The 19,980-nt window shown below is 51.4% G+C and overlaps 1 protein-coding gene and 1 long non-coding RNA gene across 11 annotated transcripts; one reads left to right on the forward strand and one right to left on the reverse strand.

The window, feature by feature from the left end:
- Positions 1-314: 314 nt before the first annotated feature.
- On the reverse strand, positions 315-19,144 carry COQ8B (coenzyme Q8B). 10 transcript variants are annotated; one of them, XM_065926137.1, is made up of 15 exons: positions 19,132-19,144; positions 17,022-17,126; positions 16,766-16,885; positions 16,555-16,621; positions 14,736-14,813; positions 11,534-11,656; positions 11,299-11,384; positions 9,931-10,071; positions 9,750-9,831; positions 8,690-8,783; positions 6,311-6,452; positions 6,055-6,162; positions 3,685-3,750; positions 1,481-1,567; positions 315-1,043 (listed from the first exon to the last, which is right to left on the reverse strand). In XM_065926137.1, exons 1-15 carry the CDS (start codon positions 19,132-19,134, stop codon positions 762-764), a joined length of 1,584 nt encoding a protein of 527 aa, XP_065782209.1. In that variant the 5' UTR covers positions 19,135-19,144; the 3' UTR covers positions 315-761. The 10 variants fall into 10 exon arrangements, with proteins under 10 accessions (XP_065782209.1, XP_065782216.1, XP_065782213.1 ...); XM_065926144.1 differs by lacking the exon at positions 19,132-19,144 and adding an exon at positions 18,393-18,461; XM_065926141.1 differs by lacking the exon at positions 19,132-19,144 and adding an exon at positions 18,191-18,245.
- Positions 375-6,317, forward strand: LOC136161350 (uncharacterized). The gene is made up of 3 exons (XR_010661708.1): positions 375-448; positions 2,500-2,581; positions 6,019-6,317. It is a non-coding gene; the product is annotated as an uncharacterized lncRNA (long non-coding RNA).
- Positions 19,145-19,980: the final 836 nt, after the last annotated feature.

The raw sequence follows: 19,980 nt of genomic DNA on the forward strand, positions 1-19,980 counted from the left end.
TTCTGGGGGGTGGGGAGGAAGGCCTTCTCAGCTGCCGCAGCCTTCGGAGCAGGTGGTCAGCACGTGCGGGAGGGGCGGGGGTGGGGGGCGGTAGGGAAAGGAGAGAAGGAGGTTCCTGGCAACAGATGGCCCAGGCAGGACTGGGGCTTTCAGACAAGAGGGTGGGAGGCGGCTGGCCATCTGCACCTGGAAGCAGCCTGCGGACCGCCCCCGCCCCGCCCCTAGCAGAGAAAAGAACTGGGGGAATGGGAGGGTCACTTTTATTAAGACTGAAGATTCACCCCCACCCCACCCCCCACCCCCGCCATGCCCTCCCCAAACACACAGGGGATGCCACCAGGGAGAAGGCATTTGGTGCAGGGGTAAGCAAGGCAAAGGTGAGGGCTGCCACCACCAACCACCACCCCCTCCTCTTTCACGGACCACATCTATGGAGGACCTGAGGCAGGTGAGGGGCTCCCCCTCTAGCTGCCTCTGCATCTCCATGATGGCAGTGCAGAGGGGCCTAAGACTCTCTCAAATGTTTCCAGAAATAAATTAATACCAAGGTAGAATTCCTGGATGCTCCCTTTGGAGTGGGGAGGGCAGGACACGGGGATATGAAGCTGGGAGTGTCCTACTCCTAAGCCCAAGGTGGGTCCCCAGGCCTAGAGCAGAGAGGGGAAAGAGGCCTCGTAGCAGGGGATGGCCTGCTATGGGGCTGGAGTCCTGAGATGGAGTGTCTCTGACGGGTCCTCTGGTTAGGAGACTATGGGCCGTGGCTATGCCTGGCGACTAGCCCAGTAGCGGTGGTAGGTGTCCTGGAAGAGGTCCCGGCAGGCGATGTGGGCACGGAGGCGGGCACAGGCCAGGAAAGCCCCGGCCAGCTTTCGGTGCAGGGCATAGGTCTCCTCGGGTGGTGGGCGAAGCCGGTGCCGCAGTAGCACAGGGATGAGGCCCTGCACACGGCGGGCAGTGTCACCCGCCCCAAAGTCATAGGGGCCCTGGGTGGCGAAGGGCTCCCCCAGGATCATCACGGCCTCCACGTGGGCGTCCGAGAATGCCTAGGGGTCGGGGAGACCAGAGGCACCCAGTGTGTATATATAGCCCTCAGAGTCTCAAGGACAAACACAAGCCCTCAATTCCCCAGAGAGTAACAGGCAGCCTCCACTCCTTCCGGAGCCCCTAAGAGACAAGCAGCCCTCCTCTACTCCCCAAAGCACTCTTCCTGTCCTCTCAGGGCCTCCAGTAGACATATAGCCTTCACTCTCTTGGACAGAGGTGCAGCTTCTGTTCCTCAACTCCCTGCCCCACCGGATCCACAAGCAGCCCCCCACTCCCTCTCTAGAATAGATGAGTGGTACCCCATTTACCCCTCCTCCCCAGAGCCCCCAGTACAGAGAAGCAGTCCCCCTAGAGTCCCCCACTCATCCACAGTTCCCCCAGTAGAGAGAAGCGCTTTTACTCCCCGCAAGGAGACACCAGCTCCAACTCTCCCCACCTTGGTCTCAAAGCCTGTGAGAAATTTGAGATCTCTTGATTTCTGCAGGACCCGGTCTTTATCTCCATTGGCTGCAGCCATCACCACCTGCACAGGCGGATGTGGGCACAGAGGCAGAGGGGTTCAAGGATGGGTCTGGAGATGGGAGCTGGAAGCCTGGCCCTGCCCGGATCCACTTCCGTTCTCTTCCACCTAAGCCCACTCACCTGGAAGCCTCTCCCTCCCCACCTTACCCCTGTCTGTGCCTCTCTCAAGACTGTTCCTGAGCCTGGGGGTTGGGGTGGTCAGGCATCCCGCCCACTTGGCTGGGAAGGCAGCGGCTGCCTGGAAGCAGGACAGAGGAAAGCAGATGCCAAGTGATGCCCACGGGTCCAAACACTTAGTTGCTAAAGGGTGTGACCATGACCCAGAACTGCCTCTGAGGTTGCCATCTCTGGGATCACTTGATGTCTGGCTTCCATACTGGATTTGGAGCCCCAAGAGGGCAGGGATCCCAGTTGGGTGTAGTTCCAAGTGGCACAGGGTCTGGCACTCACTCAGGAGGCCCTTGGTGAAAACCCTTGTTTAGTAAATCAGTGTTTGGAGCTAAGCAGCTCTCCAACCATGTAGGATGGGCAGGAGTTGAGGGCACAGAGACAGACAGACAGAACCGGGAGCCAGCCTGCTTGGGCTCCATCCCAGCTCTGCCACTCACTGGCTGATTCTGGGCAAGTTGCTTTGCTTTGGGGGCCTCTGCTTTCTCATCTGTGAAGTGGGGATGATGAAAGCGTATTCCTCATGGGGCTCTGGGAGGATGAAGGAGGTGTATCTGTGGAGTGCTTCGCATGGTGCCTACGCGTGTGCGTGTGTACTCAGTTGTGTCCGACTTTTTGTGACTCTATGGACTGTAGCCCTCCAGGCTCCAATGTCCATGGGATTTTCCTGGCAAGAATACTGGAGTGGGTTGCCATTGCCTCCTTCAAGGGATCTTCCTGACCCAGGGATTGAACCCATGTCTACCCGTGTCTCTTGCATTGCAGGTGGATTCTTTACCACTGAGCCACCAGGGAAGTTGCCCACATGAAGGAAACACCGTAAATATCATGAATTCCTATCACTACAGTAAGTGCCCTACATACAAACGAGTTCCCTTCTGAGAGCACATTCCTAACTTCAGTTCTGTTCCTAAGTCCAACAAAGTTAGCCTGGGTACCCAGTTAACACAATCAGTTATATACTGCTGCTTTTACGCTTGCTTCTGGACATCTTGGGCTTGAAAGAAAGATGTTGTACTACTGTACTCCATACTGTACAGTATAACAAAAGCATAGAACCTTGTAGAGGATGCACGCAGGTGACAATAGAGGTGACAGTATACACCAGACACGTGAACTAACTTACGTGACCGGACATGTGAACACAGGTTCGCATCTTTGAAAGTTTGCAACTTGAAGTTTCGTGTGTAGGGGACTTACTGTATTAAAGGTAGATAGGAGGGTCCCTGCTTCCCAGAAGAGGAACCAGGCTCAGAATGGGGAACGGCACGGTGAGGAGGGGAAGGGAGACGAACCCTTCACCACTGGGTTGCCCCTTCTTGGGAGGAAGGGGGATATAGGATTAAATTTGGCAGTTCTGGTCTGTCCTGGCTCCCCTTGCCCCAGCCTGTCTGGCCATCTGTCACGCCTGTGGTCCTCGGGGGACCCGTGTGACAGGGCTTTTTTAAATTGGAAAAGGCTGGGGAGGTGGCAGGAGGGTCATGCTAAACAGGACTGTGGGGGTGGGGAGGGGATGTCTCAGCTACCCAGAGAGGCCTCAGCTTTGTGCCTCAAGAGTGGCCTGCAGAGAGAACCCCAGGGAGCCTCTGTGTGTGTGCGTTTGGGGGGGGGTAACCAACTCCTTCCTGTCCCCATCCAAAGGGGACCCCCACACCACAAGGCCCAGCTCCTCAAGTCACAGCCCTGGGCCTTGTCTCTGACACCTCTCTTCTGCCAGTTCCCCCACCCTATTCCAGCCTCCTAGGGTTTAAAAAACCACTTGTTATTCAGGAGTTTCCTAATTCTATGTCCCTCCCCTGCTCCGTACAAGCTGCAAAGCCTGGCTTCAGAGATCCAGAGCCTTATTATTTATTTCTTAATGCCAGATATTGTATTTCTCCTTCTCTGCAAGCCTTAGTATCTGGCTTGAGGCTTGGCCCTTCAGAGACCCCAGGGCTGAGGGGCACTCACCTCAATGTAATGGTCTGTGAATTCGGTCCCAAATTCCCGGCTTGCCCCGAAGTCCAGCAAGGTCACCTGGGATTGAGGGATGGTGAAAGTGATGCTGGGAGTCCACCAATGCTCCCCATTGTCTGTGGGGGGTGCCAGGGCCCATCCCTCTGTCCCCCACCCCCACCACCTCCGGCCCGAGTCCCTGACCAGCCCCCTCCCGGACTCCTGGCTCTGGTCTCCACACTTCAATCCATCCTCACATGAAGCTGAAGGGACCTGGTTTTTATTTTGGGGGTTCTAGTTGTTTTTTTGATAACATGTTTTAGGCACAGAAGAAAAAAAAAACATCCAGAGAATAAGAAAATACACGGAAAAGTAAAATCAATGCTCACAAATCCTACTACCCAGTTTAAAATTACTATCAATCAAAGTGGGGCCTGATTCTACCTCCTCCAGTCCCTACCCTCTCTTTCAGAGAGGGTACTTTCCTGAAATTATTATTGTTTCCTGAAATTCCCATGCATGCATTGCTACATTTTCTACATATATGTGGACCCATGAACAATACATAGTCATGTTTTGCATATTTTAAAACTTCACATACATGGCATTTACGATAGTTATTCTGCAAATTCTTTGTGTTTAACATGGTTTTGCAATTCACCCCCACTGTTCTAGCTCTTTCATTCATTTTTTCACTGCCCAGTTAAGATCCTGTTGGGTGAATATATCACGTTTATCTGCTTGATGGGCACTGTGGTTATTTTGGGGTTTTGCTAGTGAATGAACACATGTGTAAATTTCTCTGTAACAGTGGAGTTCAAACTATTGATCACAATCCACAATAAGAAAATGCAGATTCAAAAATGAGGGGATATAAGGATATGCATGGCTGATTCATTGTGCTCTAGAGCAAAAACTGACACATCAGTGTAAAGCAACTATTTGTTGTTGTTTAGTCGCTAAGTTGTGTCTGACTCCTTTGAGACCCCATGGACTGTAGCCTGCCAGGCTGTTTTGTCCATGGGATTTTTCCAGGCAAGAATACTACAGTGGGTTGCTATTTCCTCCTCCAGGGGATCTTCCGAAACCCAGGGATGGAACCCACGTCTCCTGCATTGGCAGGCGGACTCTTTACTATTGAGCCACCAGGGAAACTCTATACTCCAACTTAAAAAAAAAAAAAAAAAGAGAAAAGAAAATGCAGATTATTCTGGGCTCCAGTGCGAATGCACACATAAACATCAAACACAAGTGTCCCGAAACAATATGATCCCTCCCACTGGCAACATAGTCTATGTCTTTAAAATAAAACTGCTTCTGAGACCCAACAAATTGATGTCAGGACTCAGATCACCCACCCTCCACCCCCACCCTGGCCCCCAAGTTGGGAAAACTGCCCTCCCTGCCGTGGGAGCCTTGGAGGGATGCAGGGTGTCTGTGCACTTGGGGGAAGAAGGTGGCAAGGGACAGAGGCTGGATACAGTGGGGCCACGTCATCCTTAGCACATGGGATGGTGCTGGAAGCTGTGGAAGGGACTTGTGTTTTAGAAGGACCCCACTGCAGACAGAATGGCACAGATCACTGTGGAAAGTTACTGAGCAACCGAGAGCCTTTCAGTGCAACCTGTCACTCCCAGGCCTTTGGATGGCCTGTGTCCTTTACCAGGAAAGCTCTTTATTCCTTGCTCCTTAAATGGCTGTGCCTCTCCCGTCTTTCTGGCTTCAGTTTCCTTGGCCCCACTCACATCAGGCAGGTTAGCCACTTCTCCTGGCTTCCCACCAACCTCTGAGCCTCCCCCATCACTTGACCCCTCTGTGGCCTGTGCTTCCCTGCCAAGGTACTAACTGCAGGTCACATTGTCTGGTGATGGGGCCCTGTGTTGGGTGAGGAACTCTGGGAAGGCAAAGGTCGGCGCTGTCTTGGCATCACTGTCAAGAGGCAGTAGGTGTTAATACTTGGGATGTTCTAAATGAATGACAGGTGAGGTAATGACTCTTCTCCATTGCCACTAAGGAGTCACTGCCTAGCCAGAGATTTCCCAGCATCCCTTGCACCTAGATAAGTCATGTGTCCGGTTCCTAGCAACAGAATGGTGAAGAGAATGATGGGTCATTTCTGGCCAAAGCAGTTAGGCAGGGGTTACCTTCTCAACCTCTCTTTCCCCTTGCACTGGAAGGAGAGCCTTTCAAGGCCTGGGGTCGGGGTTGGGGGGTGGGGTGGCACACTCATAAAAGGGAAGGAGCCTGGGTCCCTGAATCACTGCATGGAGGAGGCCACTCCAGCCTGCTACAATAGCTATTGGAGCTATTGTGCTGAGCTACTGACACACTGGGAAATATCTGTTACAGCAGCTGACGCACCCTGACACATCACAAGAAACCCACCTGGTGACTGGAGGCATCATACAGGAAGTTGGCCCAGTTGGGGTCCGTCTGCATGAATCGGAACTCAAAGAGCTCCCGAAGACAAAGCCTCAGGAGCTGGAAGCAGATCTGGGGTGGAGAGGAGTAACAGAAATCTCAGTCATGTGCCCCTGTAAAGCCCTCTGGAGCCTGGAGGGGGACTGTGGCTCTGATCTCCCCCACCCGGCCAGCCCTGCCCCAGGGCAGCACCCTTCTGACTGCCCCATGAGTCCATTACCTGGTTCCGGATGTCCTGGCTCAAGCCCTGGCACTGGTCCAGGGGGACCCCTCCAGCCAGCTCCATGCCCAGCACCCGCGTCGTGCACAGCTCCTGAATCACGGCCGGCACCCGAAAGAAGGGGTCATCTGCCAACAGCTGCCTGGGGCAGATGGGAGGGTAGGGGTGGGGACCTCACTCTTCAGGCCCCTGTGGCCCTGGCGTGAGTCCTCCCCCTCCTCTGAGAAGTCTTTCACGGGAAAGTCTGTGTCTCGTCTTCTTTCCTGCCCTCTTCTTCCCTCTCTGCCCTGAGTGATGGCCAATACCTGGCTGGACTGACACCCATTCAGACATTTCCTTCATTCACTCATGCATTCATTCAACAAATATCTCTGTGCCTGCCCCTAAGTGTGGCTGGAGACCCAGGGACCACTTCCCTACTGGAAACACTTCTCACCCCAGGATGAGCTCAGTGTATTAAACTCAATGAGCATTACTTTCTCATCAACTTATTAATTCATCTATCTGAAAAAGTCACTGATATACAGGACCCACTGTGGGAAGGCTGGCATTGAGGGTGGGGGGACAGGGAGCTGGGGAAATGATGTGGGTTTTCTCCTAAGAGCACTGGGAAATTCTGGGAGGGGGTGGTCTCCCCATACCCCACACAGGGGTGCTCTGGCCCAGCCCACTTGACACTCTCCTTCTCCAGGTCCTACTTGGCTGTGCTATGCTTAGTCACTCAGTCGTATCTGACTCTTTGTGACCCCATGGACTGTAACCCTCTAGGCTCCTCTGTCCATGGGGATTCTCCAGGCAAGTATACTGGAATGGGTTGCCAGGCCCTCCTCCAGGGGATCTTCCCCGCCCAGGGATCTAACCCAGGTCTCCTGCATTGACATTCTGCTTTGGGGACTGGTATTTTGTGCCTGTTGATTAGATCTCTGATGTTTGAACTGCTCCTCATGGGCCAGGCTTCTGCTGAGCATTTAGTCAGCACAACAATTCCCTCTTTTTAAAAAAAATATTTATTTGGTTGCGCTGGGTCTTAGTTCCAGCACACGGAACATTTTAGTTGTGGCCTGTGAACCCTTAGATGTGGTGTGTGGGATCTAGTTTCCTGACCAGGGATCCAACCCCAGGCCCCCTACATTGGGAGCAGGGAGTCTTAGCCACTGGACCACCAGGGAAGTCCCAGCATAATTCCCCTTTATCCTCACTTCCCCTGAGGAGGATGCTCTCTCGAGGCCACCAGGTGGATTAAAGCTACCCAGTCCATTAAGGACTGACCCAGGACTGAATCCTGAAACTGGATCCCACATCTGAGCCCAGGCCCCTAACCACTGCCTTCTACTGCCTTCGTATCTACAGAGCTGGGCTCAGTAAACATGTGGGCCATGCTTCGCACTGTGGAGGGTCTCACTGAGATGTAATTAATTGCAGTTTATCACGATGCCCCTAAGATACAACCACTGTTCCACGGAGCTGTAGTTCATTCCTTTTCGATGCTATGTGATACTGTGTTGATGAATATACCATAATTTATTTATCTGCCCTGCTGGATAAGTTTGATAGATTTGGGTTGTTTCCAACTTGAGGCTATGAGTGTTCTGAGTATTCTGGAAAAGTCTGATGGTGTGTACTGCCCTAAGTGTCCCTAGAGTATTTAGCCAGGAGGGCAACTGTTGGGTTAGATGTGGATCCTGAGCCTTGATGATGCCGAACCATTCTCCAAAATGCTTCTATCCATTGTTCCTCCTGCCCACAGAGCATAAGGGATGCCCTGGAGCCCCCAGCTCTTGACACACAGACACACACAGACGGCATCATCGCTGTTAGTCCAGTGGGTGTGATGGTGTCTCGTGTGACTGAGTGCCTGTTGATAAGTCTGTCTTCTGCATCAGACTGCAGTGGTTCAGTGTCCCATTTGACAGATGAGAAAGTAGAGACGTTTAGAGAGAGGAATTTAGAATGCGCACAGAGGACACAGGGTGTGAATGAAGTAATGAGTGAAGGGCTGGATGGATGATCAAATGAATGAAGAGAGAAACAGTCTCCCAGCCCCACCCTAGGACTCCAGCTGCCAGAAGCTGTGGAGGTACCCACTTCCCTCTCAGCCCATGAAGGAATCTGGAGGGAGGAAGGGGGCCTCCAGGGGCCTGTGTGTGTGTGTGTTAGTCACTCAATCGTGTCCGACTCTTTGCAACCTCATGGACTGCAGTCTGCCAGGCTCCTCTATCCTTGGGATTTCCCAAGCAAGAATACTGGAGTGGGTAGCCATTCCCTTCTCCAGGCGATCTTCCCCACCAAGGGATTGAACCCAGGTCTCCTGCGTTGCTGGCAGATTCTTTACTGCCACCAGGGAAGCCTGTTCAGGGGCCTGTAGGGGCGTCAGCTCACCTGAAGTTCTGGGCACAGGCCGCCTCACGACGATAGTCACACTCCCACGCCAGCTCCTGCTGCAAGGCCTGCAGGCTCTGCTCAGCAAACAGGCCTGGGGGTGGGGAGTGGGGGCGGGGGGCGGTGCAGCCGTGTCAGGCAGCGAAGGCCACAGCCTGCCTCCTGCCCCCTGCCTGACCCCTCAGGCTCCCACTGAGGGACATCTTCTCTTGCCAGTCGTGTCTGTCACTCTGTCTCCCCAGCCCTCATTCTTTCTGCTCCATGTTTTCACCCACACGGTCTGGGTACACACTCCCCTCAGCCCTTCACACAGCTGCGGGCTCTGTGGAAGCCTCTCGGCTGGGGTCTCTTTCTTAGGCACACACACCGGTCCTTGGGCCCCTTTCACAGTCACATCTGCCACCTATTCTCTGTCCCTTTTTTGGCCACGCTGCACACACCATGGCATGTGGGATCTTAGTTCCCCGACCAGGGATCGAACCTGTGCCCCCTGCAGTGGAAGCGCAGAGTCTTAGCCACTGGATGGCCAGGGAAGTCCCGCTCTGTCCCTATTTCTTACTCTCACGCTGCTTCCAGTGTCTCTGAAGCTTCCTTCTGGGCATGACTGTCTCATTCTCGCTCTCCCCTCCCCCCACCTCTCTCACACACACTCTGCTCCATCTCCCTCAGGTGCTCTCTTACATACTGCAACACACTCGGGAGGCCCCACTGACACCCCTTCCTGTTTCTGTGGCTCGTTCTCAGGCCTCCTGTCCCGCTCTGCACATCCCATGTGTCTGTTTCTGGATTTCTGTCTGGGCTTCTGTCTCTCAGGATCTCTGTTGGCATGTCCAAGCTTGACTTTGTCACACGCCTGTACCCTGGGCTCTCCCCACCTTGGTGTCCCTTCATTCTGTCTCAAACACCCAGACTTGGGTGCTCACTCGGGCTCACACATGTGAAACACCCTGCCCTGAGCTGCTGGCCACCCCTGCTGCATCCAGCCCCCACCTCCTTTATCTCTTCAGGGCGCCACTCCCCACAGTCGGGGTCGGGGTGACGGGGGTACTGGGTGCCTCACCCTCTGGCAGGGCCACACTCATCTTGAGCACTGCCAGCAGGTTCTGGACATCGCTCTGGATGCTCTGGGCAACGCCTGGGTACTGGGAGGGGAGAAGGGAGGGGAGGAGGGATGGAGGATGGGAGTCACCCCCTGGGGTGGCCAGGTGCCCACCCCACTCCCACCCTGCCTCCCCTCTCACCTGGATCTTCACGGCCACCTCTGTACCGTCCCTCAGCATGCCCTGGTGCACCTGCCCAATGGAAGCAGCTGCAAAGGGTACCTCCTCCAGAGAGGCCACTTTGGCCTGCCAGTCCCCGCCGAGCTCCTCTTCGAGAACTCTCTGGGGAGAGTGGTCATGACACTCGTCATCGTGGTTTTAGGCAGCTGGGTCCGCGCCCTGTGCTGGGTGCTTCATGTGTTAATAACCCCACTCGCCACATGCAGGGCCCCATGCCAAGCTCTTGGCTGCTACCCCACTTTACAGATGAGGAAACTGAGGCTCAAAGAGAGGCCTCCTGGCCCAAGGTGATAAGCCAGGCACTGACAGACTGGAAGGCCCACACTCCCGAGGCTGTGTGTGCTACTGTGGGGAATGCTATTATGTATGGTTAATCCATCTGCAATGTGGGAGACCCAGGTTTGCTCACTGGGTCGGGAAGATCCCCTGGAGAAGGGAATGGCAACCCACTCCAGTATTCTTGCCTGGAGAATTCCACGAACATAGGAGCCTGACAGGCTATAATCTATGGGGTCACAGAGTCGGATACAACTGAGCAACTAACACTTCTTCACCTCAAGATTGATAATTGTCCTCCATTATACCCATATACCCATATATTGTTTTATTAACTCTACAGTTAACATGAAAAAGAGCTAAAATTACAGAGCTCTTCCTGTGGGCTGGGCCCTGTGCAGAGTGGCTCAGAGATGGGCAGTAATTGCCCAGAGTCATATGGAGAGGGAGACACCAGTGCTCAGAAGGCAGGCGACTGGATCCTGGACTCCACACCCTTGCCCCAGTGATTAGAACAGCTCATATCCTGGACAGTTACTCAGTGCCAGGCGCTGTGCCAACCTATTTACAGACACACTCTCCTTTAATTAAAAAAATGGTAATAAGAACAGCTAACATTTGCATGTCACTCGTGGTGCGTCAGGGGCCCTCCCAGGTGCTTTGCACACACTGGTTCCTGTAACCCCATGATGTGGGCATTGTTAGAACTACCACCAATCATAGATGAGGTCACTGAAGCAGAAAGGGCAGGCCACGTGTCTGACCGCACAGGTAGCAAGTGGCAGACCTGGGGTCTGAACTCCCAAAGTCTGGCCTCTGACCACAGTGCTTCACAGCCTCTTTCAGAGCCCTGAGCCTGCCAGGAACCGGACGAAGTGCTCTGTGCCTTCTTCTCACTGACTCATCACCACCATCCTCCGAGATGTGGGCTTTAGTGATTCCCATTTAACGAATGGAACACTGAGTCAGACAGGGAGCTGAGCCATGAAGCTAGGAGGGCCAGGCAGGTAGGGCAGGCCTCCCTCACCAGTCTTTCCCGCTCGGAGCACTCACCAGCATCTGCCAGCGTGGCATGAAGTCGGCGCTCTGACGAACCCGCTCGAAGATGCGCTGCAGCTGGGGGCTGATGAAGCTGTTGTCTTGGGGGAAAGCGGGGAGAAGGAAGCCAGTGAGAGGAGAGGCCACGAGGGGCCCTGTGGGAGTATCTGAAGCCAGGGCTTGGTGGTAGGTGGGGTGGGGTGAGGCTGAGGTCAGGGGTCAGGAGTCGAGAGTCATCATGCTGCTGTACCCTGGATGCTGAGCATTTGGCCAACCTTGAGGGCGGCCCCCCGAACTGTACACAAGGTCTGCACAATCCTCTCTGCGTTGGCCTCTGACAGGAAAAGGCTGGAGCCTGGCTGGGAGCCTCCCTCTGGGGTGGAGAGAATCATCGTTAGTTCGACAACCACAAAAAAGATCATTATGACCAGAATGGCTAAAAAAAAGATGACAATACCAAGTGTTGGCAAAGATATAGAACACTGGAGCGCTGACACTGCTGGTGACTGTGCCACAGCCCAAGTCCTTTGGGAAACAGTTGGGAAGTTTCCACTGAAGCATACAACTGTACCCAATTTCCCTCTGAGGTATATCCCCAAGAGAATGCATAAATGTGTCCACCAACAGATGCCCCAAGAAGGTTCACGGCAACACTGTTCGTAACAGTCTCAAAATGGAAACAACCCAAAGGATCATCAGTAGAACCAACAAAGGGACTGTGGAAGAGTCATAGGGTGATGAGGACAGTGTTGAATAAACAACCTATGACAGCTCACAGTAACACGGACGCACCTCTTAAACAGAATGCTGAGCAAAACAGGCCAGACACACGCAAGGATACACTGTCCGATGACACGGGTGTAAGGAGCAAAAATAGACACAACTAATCTCAAGGGTCAGAAGCCAAGACAGTGGGGACCCCTGATGTGGGGAGGACGTGCCAGAATGGGTACAGAAGAGCTTCTGGAGAACCAGCGCAGCAATTCTCCAAGTGTGGTCTGGGGGTCCTGAAACCCTCTAGGAGAGTCTGTGAGAACAGAACTTTCATAATTATACCAATACATTATTTGCTCTTTTTTACCCTTAATAGCCTATAAATGTTCAGTGGAGCTTTCTAGAAGTTCTGTGACTTGTGATGCTGTAATTGCTCTGATGACAGATTGAGTGAGTGTGCATATTCTTGTTTACAACATTTTTCAGTTTTTAAATTTCAATTTTTTTTTTTTGGCAAAACTGTGCCAAAAAAAATGGGATCTTAGTTCACCAACCAGGAATTGAACCCAAGTCACTGGTGGTGAAAGCGCAGAGTCTTAACCATTGGACTACTGGGGAATCTTCCCAAATTTTTCAGTTTTAATCTCCAATACAGCACATATAGTAAATATAACCCACATAAACAAGTTCTTGGGGTTCTCATTCTATTTTTTAATGGTTTTACTGAGATATAATTCACACATGATATAATTTACCCATTTAAAGCACACAGTTCAGTGACTTCTAGTGTTTTCAGTTGTGCAACTATCACCATGATCAATTACAGAACATTTTTCCTCACCCCCCAAAAGGACACCCATACCTATTAGCAGTTGTTTACTCGCTAAGTTGTGTCTGACTCTTTTATGATCCCATGGACTGTAGCCCGCCAGGTTCCTCTGTCTATGGGATTTTCCAGGCAAGAATACTGGAGTGGGGTGCCATTTCCTTCTCCAGGGGGTCTTCCCAGGGATCGAACCCGTGGCTCTTGCATTGGAAGGTGGATTCTTTACCACTGGGCCACCAGGGAAGCCTGTGAGCTGTTACTCCCTCCCATTTCCCTCACCCCACCTGCCCTTGAGCCCCTGGAAACCACTAATCTACTTTCTATCTCTGTAGATTTCCCTCCTCTGGACATTTTAGATAAATGGAATCATAAAACATGTGGCCTTTTGTGTCTGGCTTCTTTCACTTAGGATAGTATTTCAAGATTCAACCACACAAATAGCCTGGATCAGTCCTTCATTCCTTTTCATGGCTGAATAAAATCCCATTGTATGGATATAACACATTTGGTCTATCCATTCTTCAGGTTTAAAGGTGTAAATGGATCTTAAGATTAAAAAGTTTGAGAACTGCTTGTTTTAGGGTTTTTTTATACGGGTGCACAGATGTATCCACATTGTGAAAATGACCCATGCTGTACAATTAAATGTGTGTGGTTCTATATGCAAATTCTATTATTCAATAAAGTGCTTATTAAGCTTTTACTTATTTCATAACAGTTATTGAGCTCTTAATTGAGGGCTCACCTTGTGCCAGGCAGAATTTTAAGTGTTCCTATGGATTCTTTGACTGAATCTCTACAATCACCCCAGGAAGTAAGAAAAGCCAATGCCTTAAATGTCAAGGTGAGGAAGCCAGAGATTCAGAAAGGTACCTTGCCTGGCTGTAGGTCACACAGCACAGAAGTGGCAAAGCAGGTTGTAAATTCAGTCTGGGCTCACGTTAAAGCCAGACTGTTCCTCCACCTACTCCCAACTTTTTGCTTTGAAAAAGATCCAAACAGACATAAAGGATGCATTCAATCCTGTGAATACCTACACACCTGATTCAAAGTTTTGACATGCTCCTTTACCTGCTTTAACTGTACCCAGACACCGACCATTATTTTTGCTGACTGATCTGCACTCAACCTGTGCTAAGAATAAGAATAATCCCCTACACAATCACCATGCCAAAATCACAGCCAAGAAAATTAACACTGGGACTGCCCTGATGGTCCAGTGGCTAAGATTCCATGCTTCCAGTGCAGGGTTCATGGGTTTGATCCCTGGCCAGAGAAGTTCCACATGCCACGTGACCAAAAAATACAAAATTAATAATAGAGTCAATAAATTTGACATTAAAAAAAAGAAAACTAACACTAATTCTCAACTATCTACTACCCAGTCATATTCTGGTTTTCCCAATTGTCCCCCAAAGTCTTTTTATTTTTTCCCAAAGTCTTTTATAGTCATTTTTTTCAAACATTCAATCATGGCTCACACATTCCCTTTGTCAATTATTGTCTCTCTAGTCTCTTTTGCATTTAGAATATCCACCCCTGTTTTTGTTTCAAGACATCGACATGCTGGGTAATCATACCCACAAATGCTGATCTCTACACTACCCAGTCCATCTCTATTGGCCGCAGACCCTCAGCAGCTCTCCTATTTTTGTGCTTCCTCTTCTGCTTACAGTTAGCAACTCCACTGTGGATGGCTTACATTTTTCTCTCCCATGACCTGTTTCTACCCATCACCACCCTGACAGCAGCTTCACCTGCTCTGAGCACTCCACCATGACCCAAAGAGGTGGCTGTGTCATCATTGGCTCCATTCTCTGGATGAGGAAATGGGGGCTCAGAGATGTGAAGCCACTTGCCCCAGGACACACAGCAAGGCCAGGGTGTGGACCCGGGCACATGGCTCACTTACCTGACTGTACACCTCCTCCGGGCAGGGACTTCTTGGCCATCTCAGCCAGTGCTCCCAGCCCCAAGCTCACAGCCAGTCCTGGGGAAGGGAGAGGAGGGCCTGAGTGCTCGCTTGCCCTGGGGCGATCTCCTTCCCCACCCTCTCACCACCTCCCTGACCCTCTTTCCTGTCTGCCTCTATGTACCCCTGTCTCCCATCTCTTTGTAGTCAACTCTCTGCATCCCTCTGACTCTACATCAGTTTCTTACTGTCTCCCTGCTTGAGGTTCCTGTTCTGTTTTCATCCCTCTCTCCTTGTCTCTGTCTCCCAGGTCAGTGTTTCTCACCCCTGGCTGCACCCAGACTCATGTGAGGCACTTTTATAAATATGATGCCCAGTCCCCACCACTGAGGTACTGGCTAAACTGGCCTGAGACGAGCCCTCGGTATGTGGGATCTCAGTTTCCCGACCAGGGATCAAACGTTAAGTCCCCTGCATTGGATTCTTAACCACTGGACCACCAGGGACGTCTCCAGTGCTTTTTTTTTTTTTTTAAGATTTTTTGATGTGGATCAGTTTTAAAGTCTTTATTGAATTTGTTACAATATTGCTCCTGTTTTATGTTTCAGGTGTTTTTTGTCACAAGACATGTGGGATCTTAGCTCCTAGACCAGGGATTAGATCCAAACTTTCTGCATTGAAAGGCAAGGTCCTAACCACTGGATTGCTAGGGAAGTCCCTCAGAATTCTTTTTCTTTTGGGCATCCATCCCAGATGATTCCAGCATACAGCCAAGAGTAAGAAGGCCTGGAAACGATCCCCTTCTCCCCCCAGGTCGCTCTGTCTTCGTATGACTCCTGTTTCTCTTCATGCTCACCTCTCCTTTTCTAAGTCAGTTTTTTCTCCATCTCTGCCCTTCCCTCCACCCAGTATGTCTGTCTAGGCCTCCTCTCAGTTCCTTCTTCTGATGTTATCTCTCCAGCTCTGATTTCCTTTGCCTCCTCTGTCTCCTTGTCCTCAAAGACATCTTAAAGTCACTCTGCCTCTTGTACTCTCACCATTTCCATAAATAATCATAGTTCGCATTTTCTGAGCACTTTCTCCATGCCAAAAACCATTCCCAGTGTCTTTTATGCACTGACTCATTTTGTCCTCACACCCTCATGAGAGAAACTTTACAGAAACACTTCCATTCTACAGAAAAGGAAATTGAGGCTCAGAGAAGTAACTTATCCAGACTCACAAAGTGAGGATGCATAAGAATCACCCCCTTGAACCCCAGGCAGCCTGGTGCCAAAGCTCTAAGCAGTGCATTTGACTCCTTCTTTACACTGTGAATCAGTATCTTTAAAACTTGAACCATGATTCATAGTCAAGAAGACATTTGCATTATAACCGATAGAGACCAGTGATACATAATGTTTCATGAAACAAGACTTCTCCCTGACTCTACATCTGCACTCATATTTTCCATTCTTCTTTTAAATGCTTGTTGCAACCTACTAAATTATTTCATGCAGGTTGTGACCTGAAGTCTGAATAATCCTGGTGCAGGACCCAGGGTTTAGTCCTGTTTACTTCCCTTAGCCTCCGATTCCTCTATAGAATGGAAACACTCACTCACTGATTCACTGCACAGACCACGTGTAGGGGGCCCCCGCACATTCCAGGTTCTCAATAAACACAACATTCCTCTCTGTTCCTCTTGGTTTTACAGGCCTTTGCCTTCATTCTCTTTCCATCTCTCTCTCTTCTCTCTCTGATTCACTCTCTCCCTTGCTTCATTCTGTAAATGTCACCTCTTCTGATCTAGGTCACGGTCTCCCACAGTCACACCTACCCCCAAAGTTGGCCAAGCGGCTGATGCGGGAGGCGGGCACCTTGCGTTCTCGAGAACGGTCACTCAGCTGGGAAGTGGGGAGAAGAAGGTCTGAGAGGGAAAAGATGGACAGAGCACCCAGGCATTCCAACAAACCTGCCCCCACACCCTTCCCCAAGTTCCGGAGGCCAGGTGCCTTCATGGGGGTGTTGCTGACTGGTACCAATGATACCTGGGGCCGGGGCGTCTTTCTGATCCGGGCCTCCCGGGCCTTGCGAATGTCCTCCTCACCCAGGCCCCTGCCAGGCCCATCTTGATGAAGTTTTTGGCCCCAAGAACCCCTACATGGCCCCTGCAAGAGACGTGAACACTGGTAAGGAGTGGAGGACATGGTATCTGCATGGCCCTTTTAGACCCCTCCCTGTCCTTTGGCCCCCTGAAGCCGCCTTCAGCCTCTTCCCCTTGGAAACCCCTCCCCAGACTCTTACCCAGCAGCGGGGCCCCGGCCGCAGGGCCCCATAAAGCAGACCAATAGTCCGGCCCAGCTGTCCACAGGTCGCACGCAGTAGGCCCCCCACCTCCTGCCACATTGTCTGGGGGAGAAGAGGAGGGACTATATGAGTAGGAGTTGTAGGACTGATCTCTCCTTTGCCTCACGTTCCTCCGTGTCTACCCTAAGGCCCTCACCCGCCCGACTTCCTTCCCTGTTAATAGGACCCCAGTTACACCTGGTTCCTCCTCTCATTGCTAAGAACCCATGGCTCTTCCCGCGCACCTCTCCGAACCACTTTCCCCAGTCCCATCTCCGCCGTTGCTAGGGTCCTCCCCCGTTGCTAGACACCCACAGATCCTCCAGGGCTACCTCTCCACTGCTCTGAGTACCCCCTCGTAGCTGGGCACCGCCTTCCTCTCTGTTGCTAGGCACCCACAATTCCTCCTGTCTTCCCCCCACCCCGTTACTGGGCACCTCCCCTGGTTGCTAAGCACCCACTCGCTCGGGGTCAGCTACGCGCTGGGGGGGGCCTCTTGCGCTTCCGGGAGTCTCCTCACGCCCGCCCCGTCCGGTCAGTTAGCCAATGATGGAGGAGTAGGTCACTGACTGGCACAAAATACGCCCCGCTGTGCGTGACGGGGCGGGGCCTAAGGGTGGTTAGGGGCACTACAGGAGCTCACACGTGCCATTTTATGCCTTCCACTCACCTCAAAGAACCTTGTATGCAGCAGACCTTTCAGTTTTTTTTTTTTTAACCTTTCAGTTTTCTACACGTCTTTTTTGCAAACTTTCCTCTCCTGTAGAAACTCACTTCTCCGTTGCGTGAACATTTTGGCAACCTCTTATTTGTACTCCCAGTAGGTTCAACGCATCTCTCCTTTGAACACATATGTCCCCAGCAAACATTTCCCTTGCACATGGAGTCCTTCCACTTTGCAAGTTCACTCTCTGTTTCAAATAGCCATATCCTGGTACCCAGCCTCCCTTGCACATAAAATCTCCCTTCCTTGCTCACCAACTTCCCGCCTACCGGCCGCCGCCACCGCCCCCCCCCCCCGGACTCCCCCCGCCACCGCCCCATGTGAAAACTCCCTCACATTCAGCTCTTTGCACACTTGGGCCCCCCGTTCCCCATACACCCTGCTCTCTTGGCTCCCCACCCACCTGCAGGATGGTGTGAGTGGGAGCCGTTTGTTTCCTGTAGGCCTGACATTTCCCAGAACACACTCAGCCAAGATTCCCTGTGCTGACTCAGGAGCCCCGGCATCCCAGAAAACCAGCTCCCAGCCCATCTGGGCGTGTGTGTTGTTGATGGTGGAAGGAGGACAGGCTTCAAGCATGCTCCCCCCACAATGGGCTGACTCACCCCTCTTCTCACAGTCTGGAAAAGAAGGAGGTGGCTGGGGCATCTCTCCTACCACTTGTAGAAGGGATAAGACACCGAACAGAACAATCCCCCCCCCTCCCCCCACAACCGTGTCTATCCTCCTTGGTCAGGAATCAGACCTCCCAGTCTCTGTCTCTGTGCTATTTGACCTCAGAAGAGCCTTAGACTTTTCTGAATTTCAACTTCCCAGCCTGTATAATGCACTAGGGGGACCCTGCTATGAATTCTCATTGGTCTGTAAAGAGATGACTCATTTTAGAGCCCTAGGTCTGTGCCCAACACCCTTTCCAGGTGATTCAGTTTCAAGACAGAAACCACCCCCTGTACTGTACCAGACACAAGGGTCTGACTCAGGAGCTAGGTGGCAGCTCACCCAGAGGGGCAAAATACATAAAAAGCACCTGTGACAATTACTCATCCTACAAAGCTGTGACTGATGGTACCAAGCTGGGTACCACATGCCTCATGTACATGAGATCATATCAGCTAGCCTGGTGACCACAAGCAAAGGCTACAAGTTGGCAGAGCTCTGAGCCTCAGTATCCCCATTTGTAAAGTGGGGTCATGGCATTCCCTCTAGGGTTAGTGAGAGAGAAATGCAGTGAAATAGTGTCTGTAAAGAGCTTGGCACAGAGCCAGTACAGAACAAGAGCTCTATACATGAGAGAAATTTCTTATAGTAAAACCATTCTTTTCAAAATTTCTGTGAAGTGCTTACCATATGCTTTTCTAGGCTCTGGGGACACAGCAAGAAACAATACAGACAATCTTTGCCTTCTTGGTACTGGCTTCTGGTGAGGGGCACAATAAATAAGTATATGTAATAAATAAATAAATGAGCATATGTAATTAGGTGACACTTGTTAAAGAGAAAAATAAACCTGGGAAGGGCAGGGAGAGGAGGGAAGACTGTACATTTAAACAGGGTGGTTCAGGGAACTTCTCTGATGGTACAGTGGTTAAGACTCCTCACTTCCACTGCAGGGGCCACTCATTCTTTGATCCCTGGTTGGGATCTAAGATCCCACGTGCCACTTGGTGTGGACCAAAAATAAATAAATAGGGCGGTCAGGAAAGGCCTTATTGAGCAGACATCATTTGAGTAAAGATCTGATGGAGGTAAGGGAAGGAACTATTGAAATAGCTGAGGGAAGAATGTTTCAGGCAGAGGGAACAACCAGTCCAAAGTCCCTGCGATGGAAGTAAAATAGGAAAGAGGTTAAATGGCAGAGTGAAAGGGGCGAAAAGGATAAAATGAGGTCTGGGAGGTAAACGGAGCCAGCTCAGGTATGCTACAAGGAGGCACTCACGAGTCACTCAAGAGTTGGACAGGACTGAATGACTGAACTGAACTGAAGGTTCAAATCTATACAATTTATATGTATGATCCGTTTTTTTTTTAACCTCTTTGGCTGCACAGGATCTTAGTTGCAGCACACAAGATCTTCCATCTTCTTTGCATCAGGTGAACTCATTAGTTGTGGCATGTGGGATCTAGTTCCCTGACCAGGGATCAAGCCTGAGTCCCCTAAATTGGGAATTCTCAGATGTGTGATCTGGACTCACT

This window comes from Muntiacus reevesi, chromosome 2 (assembly GCF_963930625.1).
Source record: "Muntiacus reevesi chromosome 2, mMunRee1.1, whole genome shotgun sequence".
Taxonomy (NCBI): domain Eukaryota; kingdom Metazoa; phylum Chordata; class Mammalia; order Artiodactyla; family Cervidae; genus Muntiacus; species Muntiacus reevesi.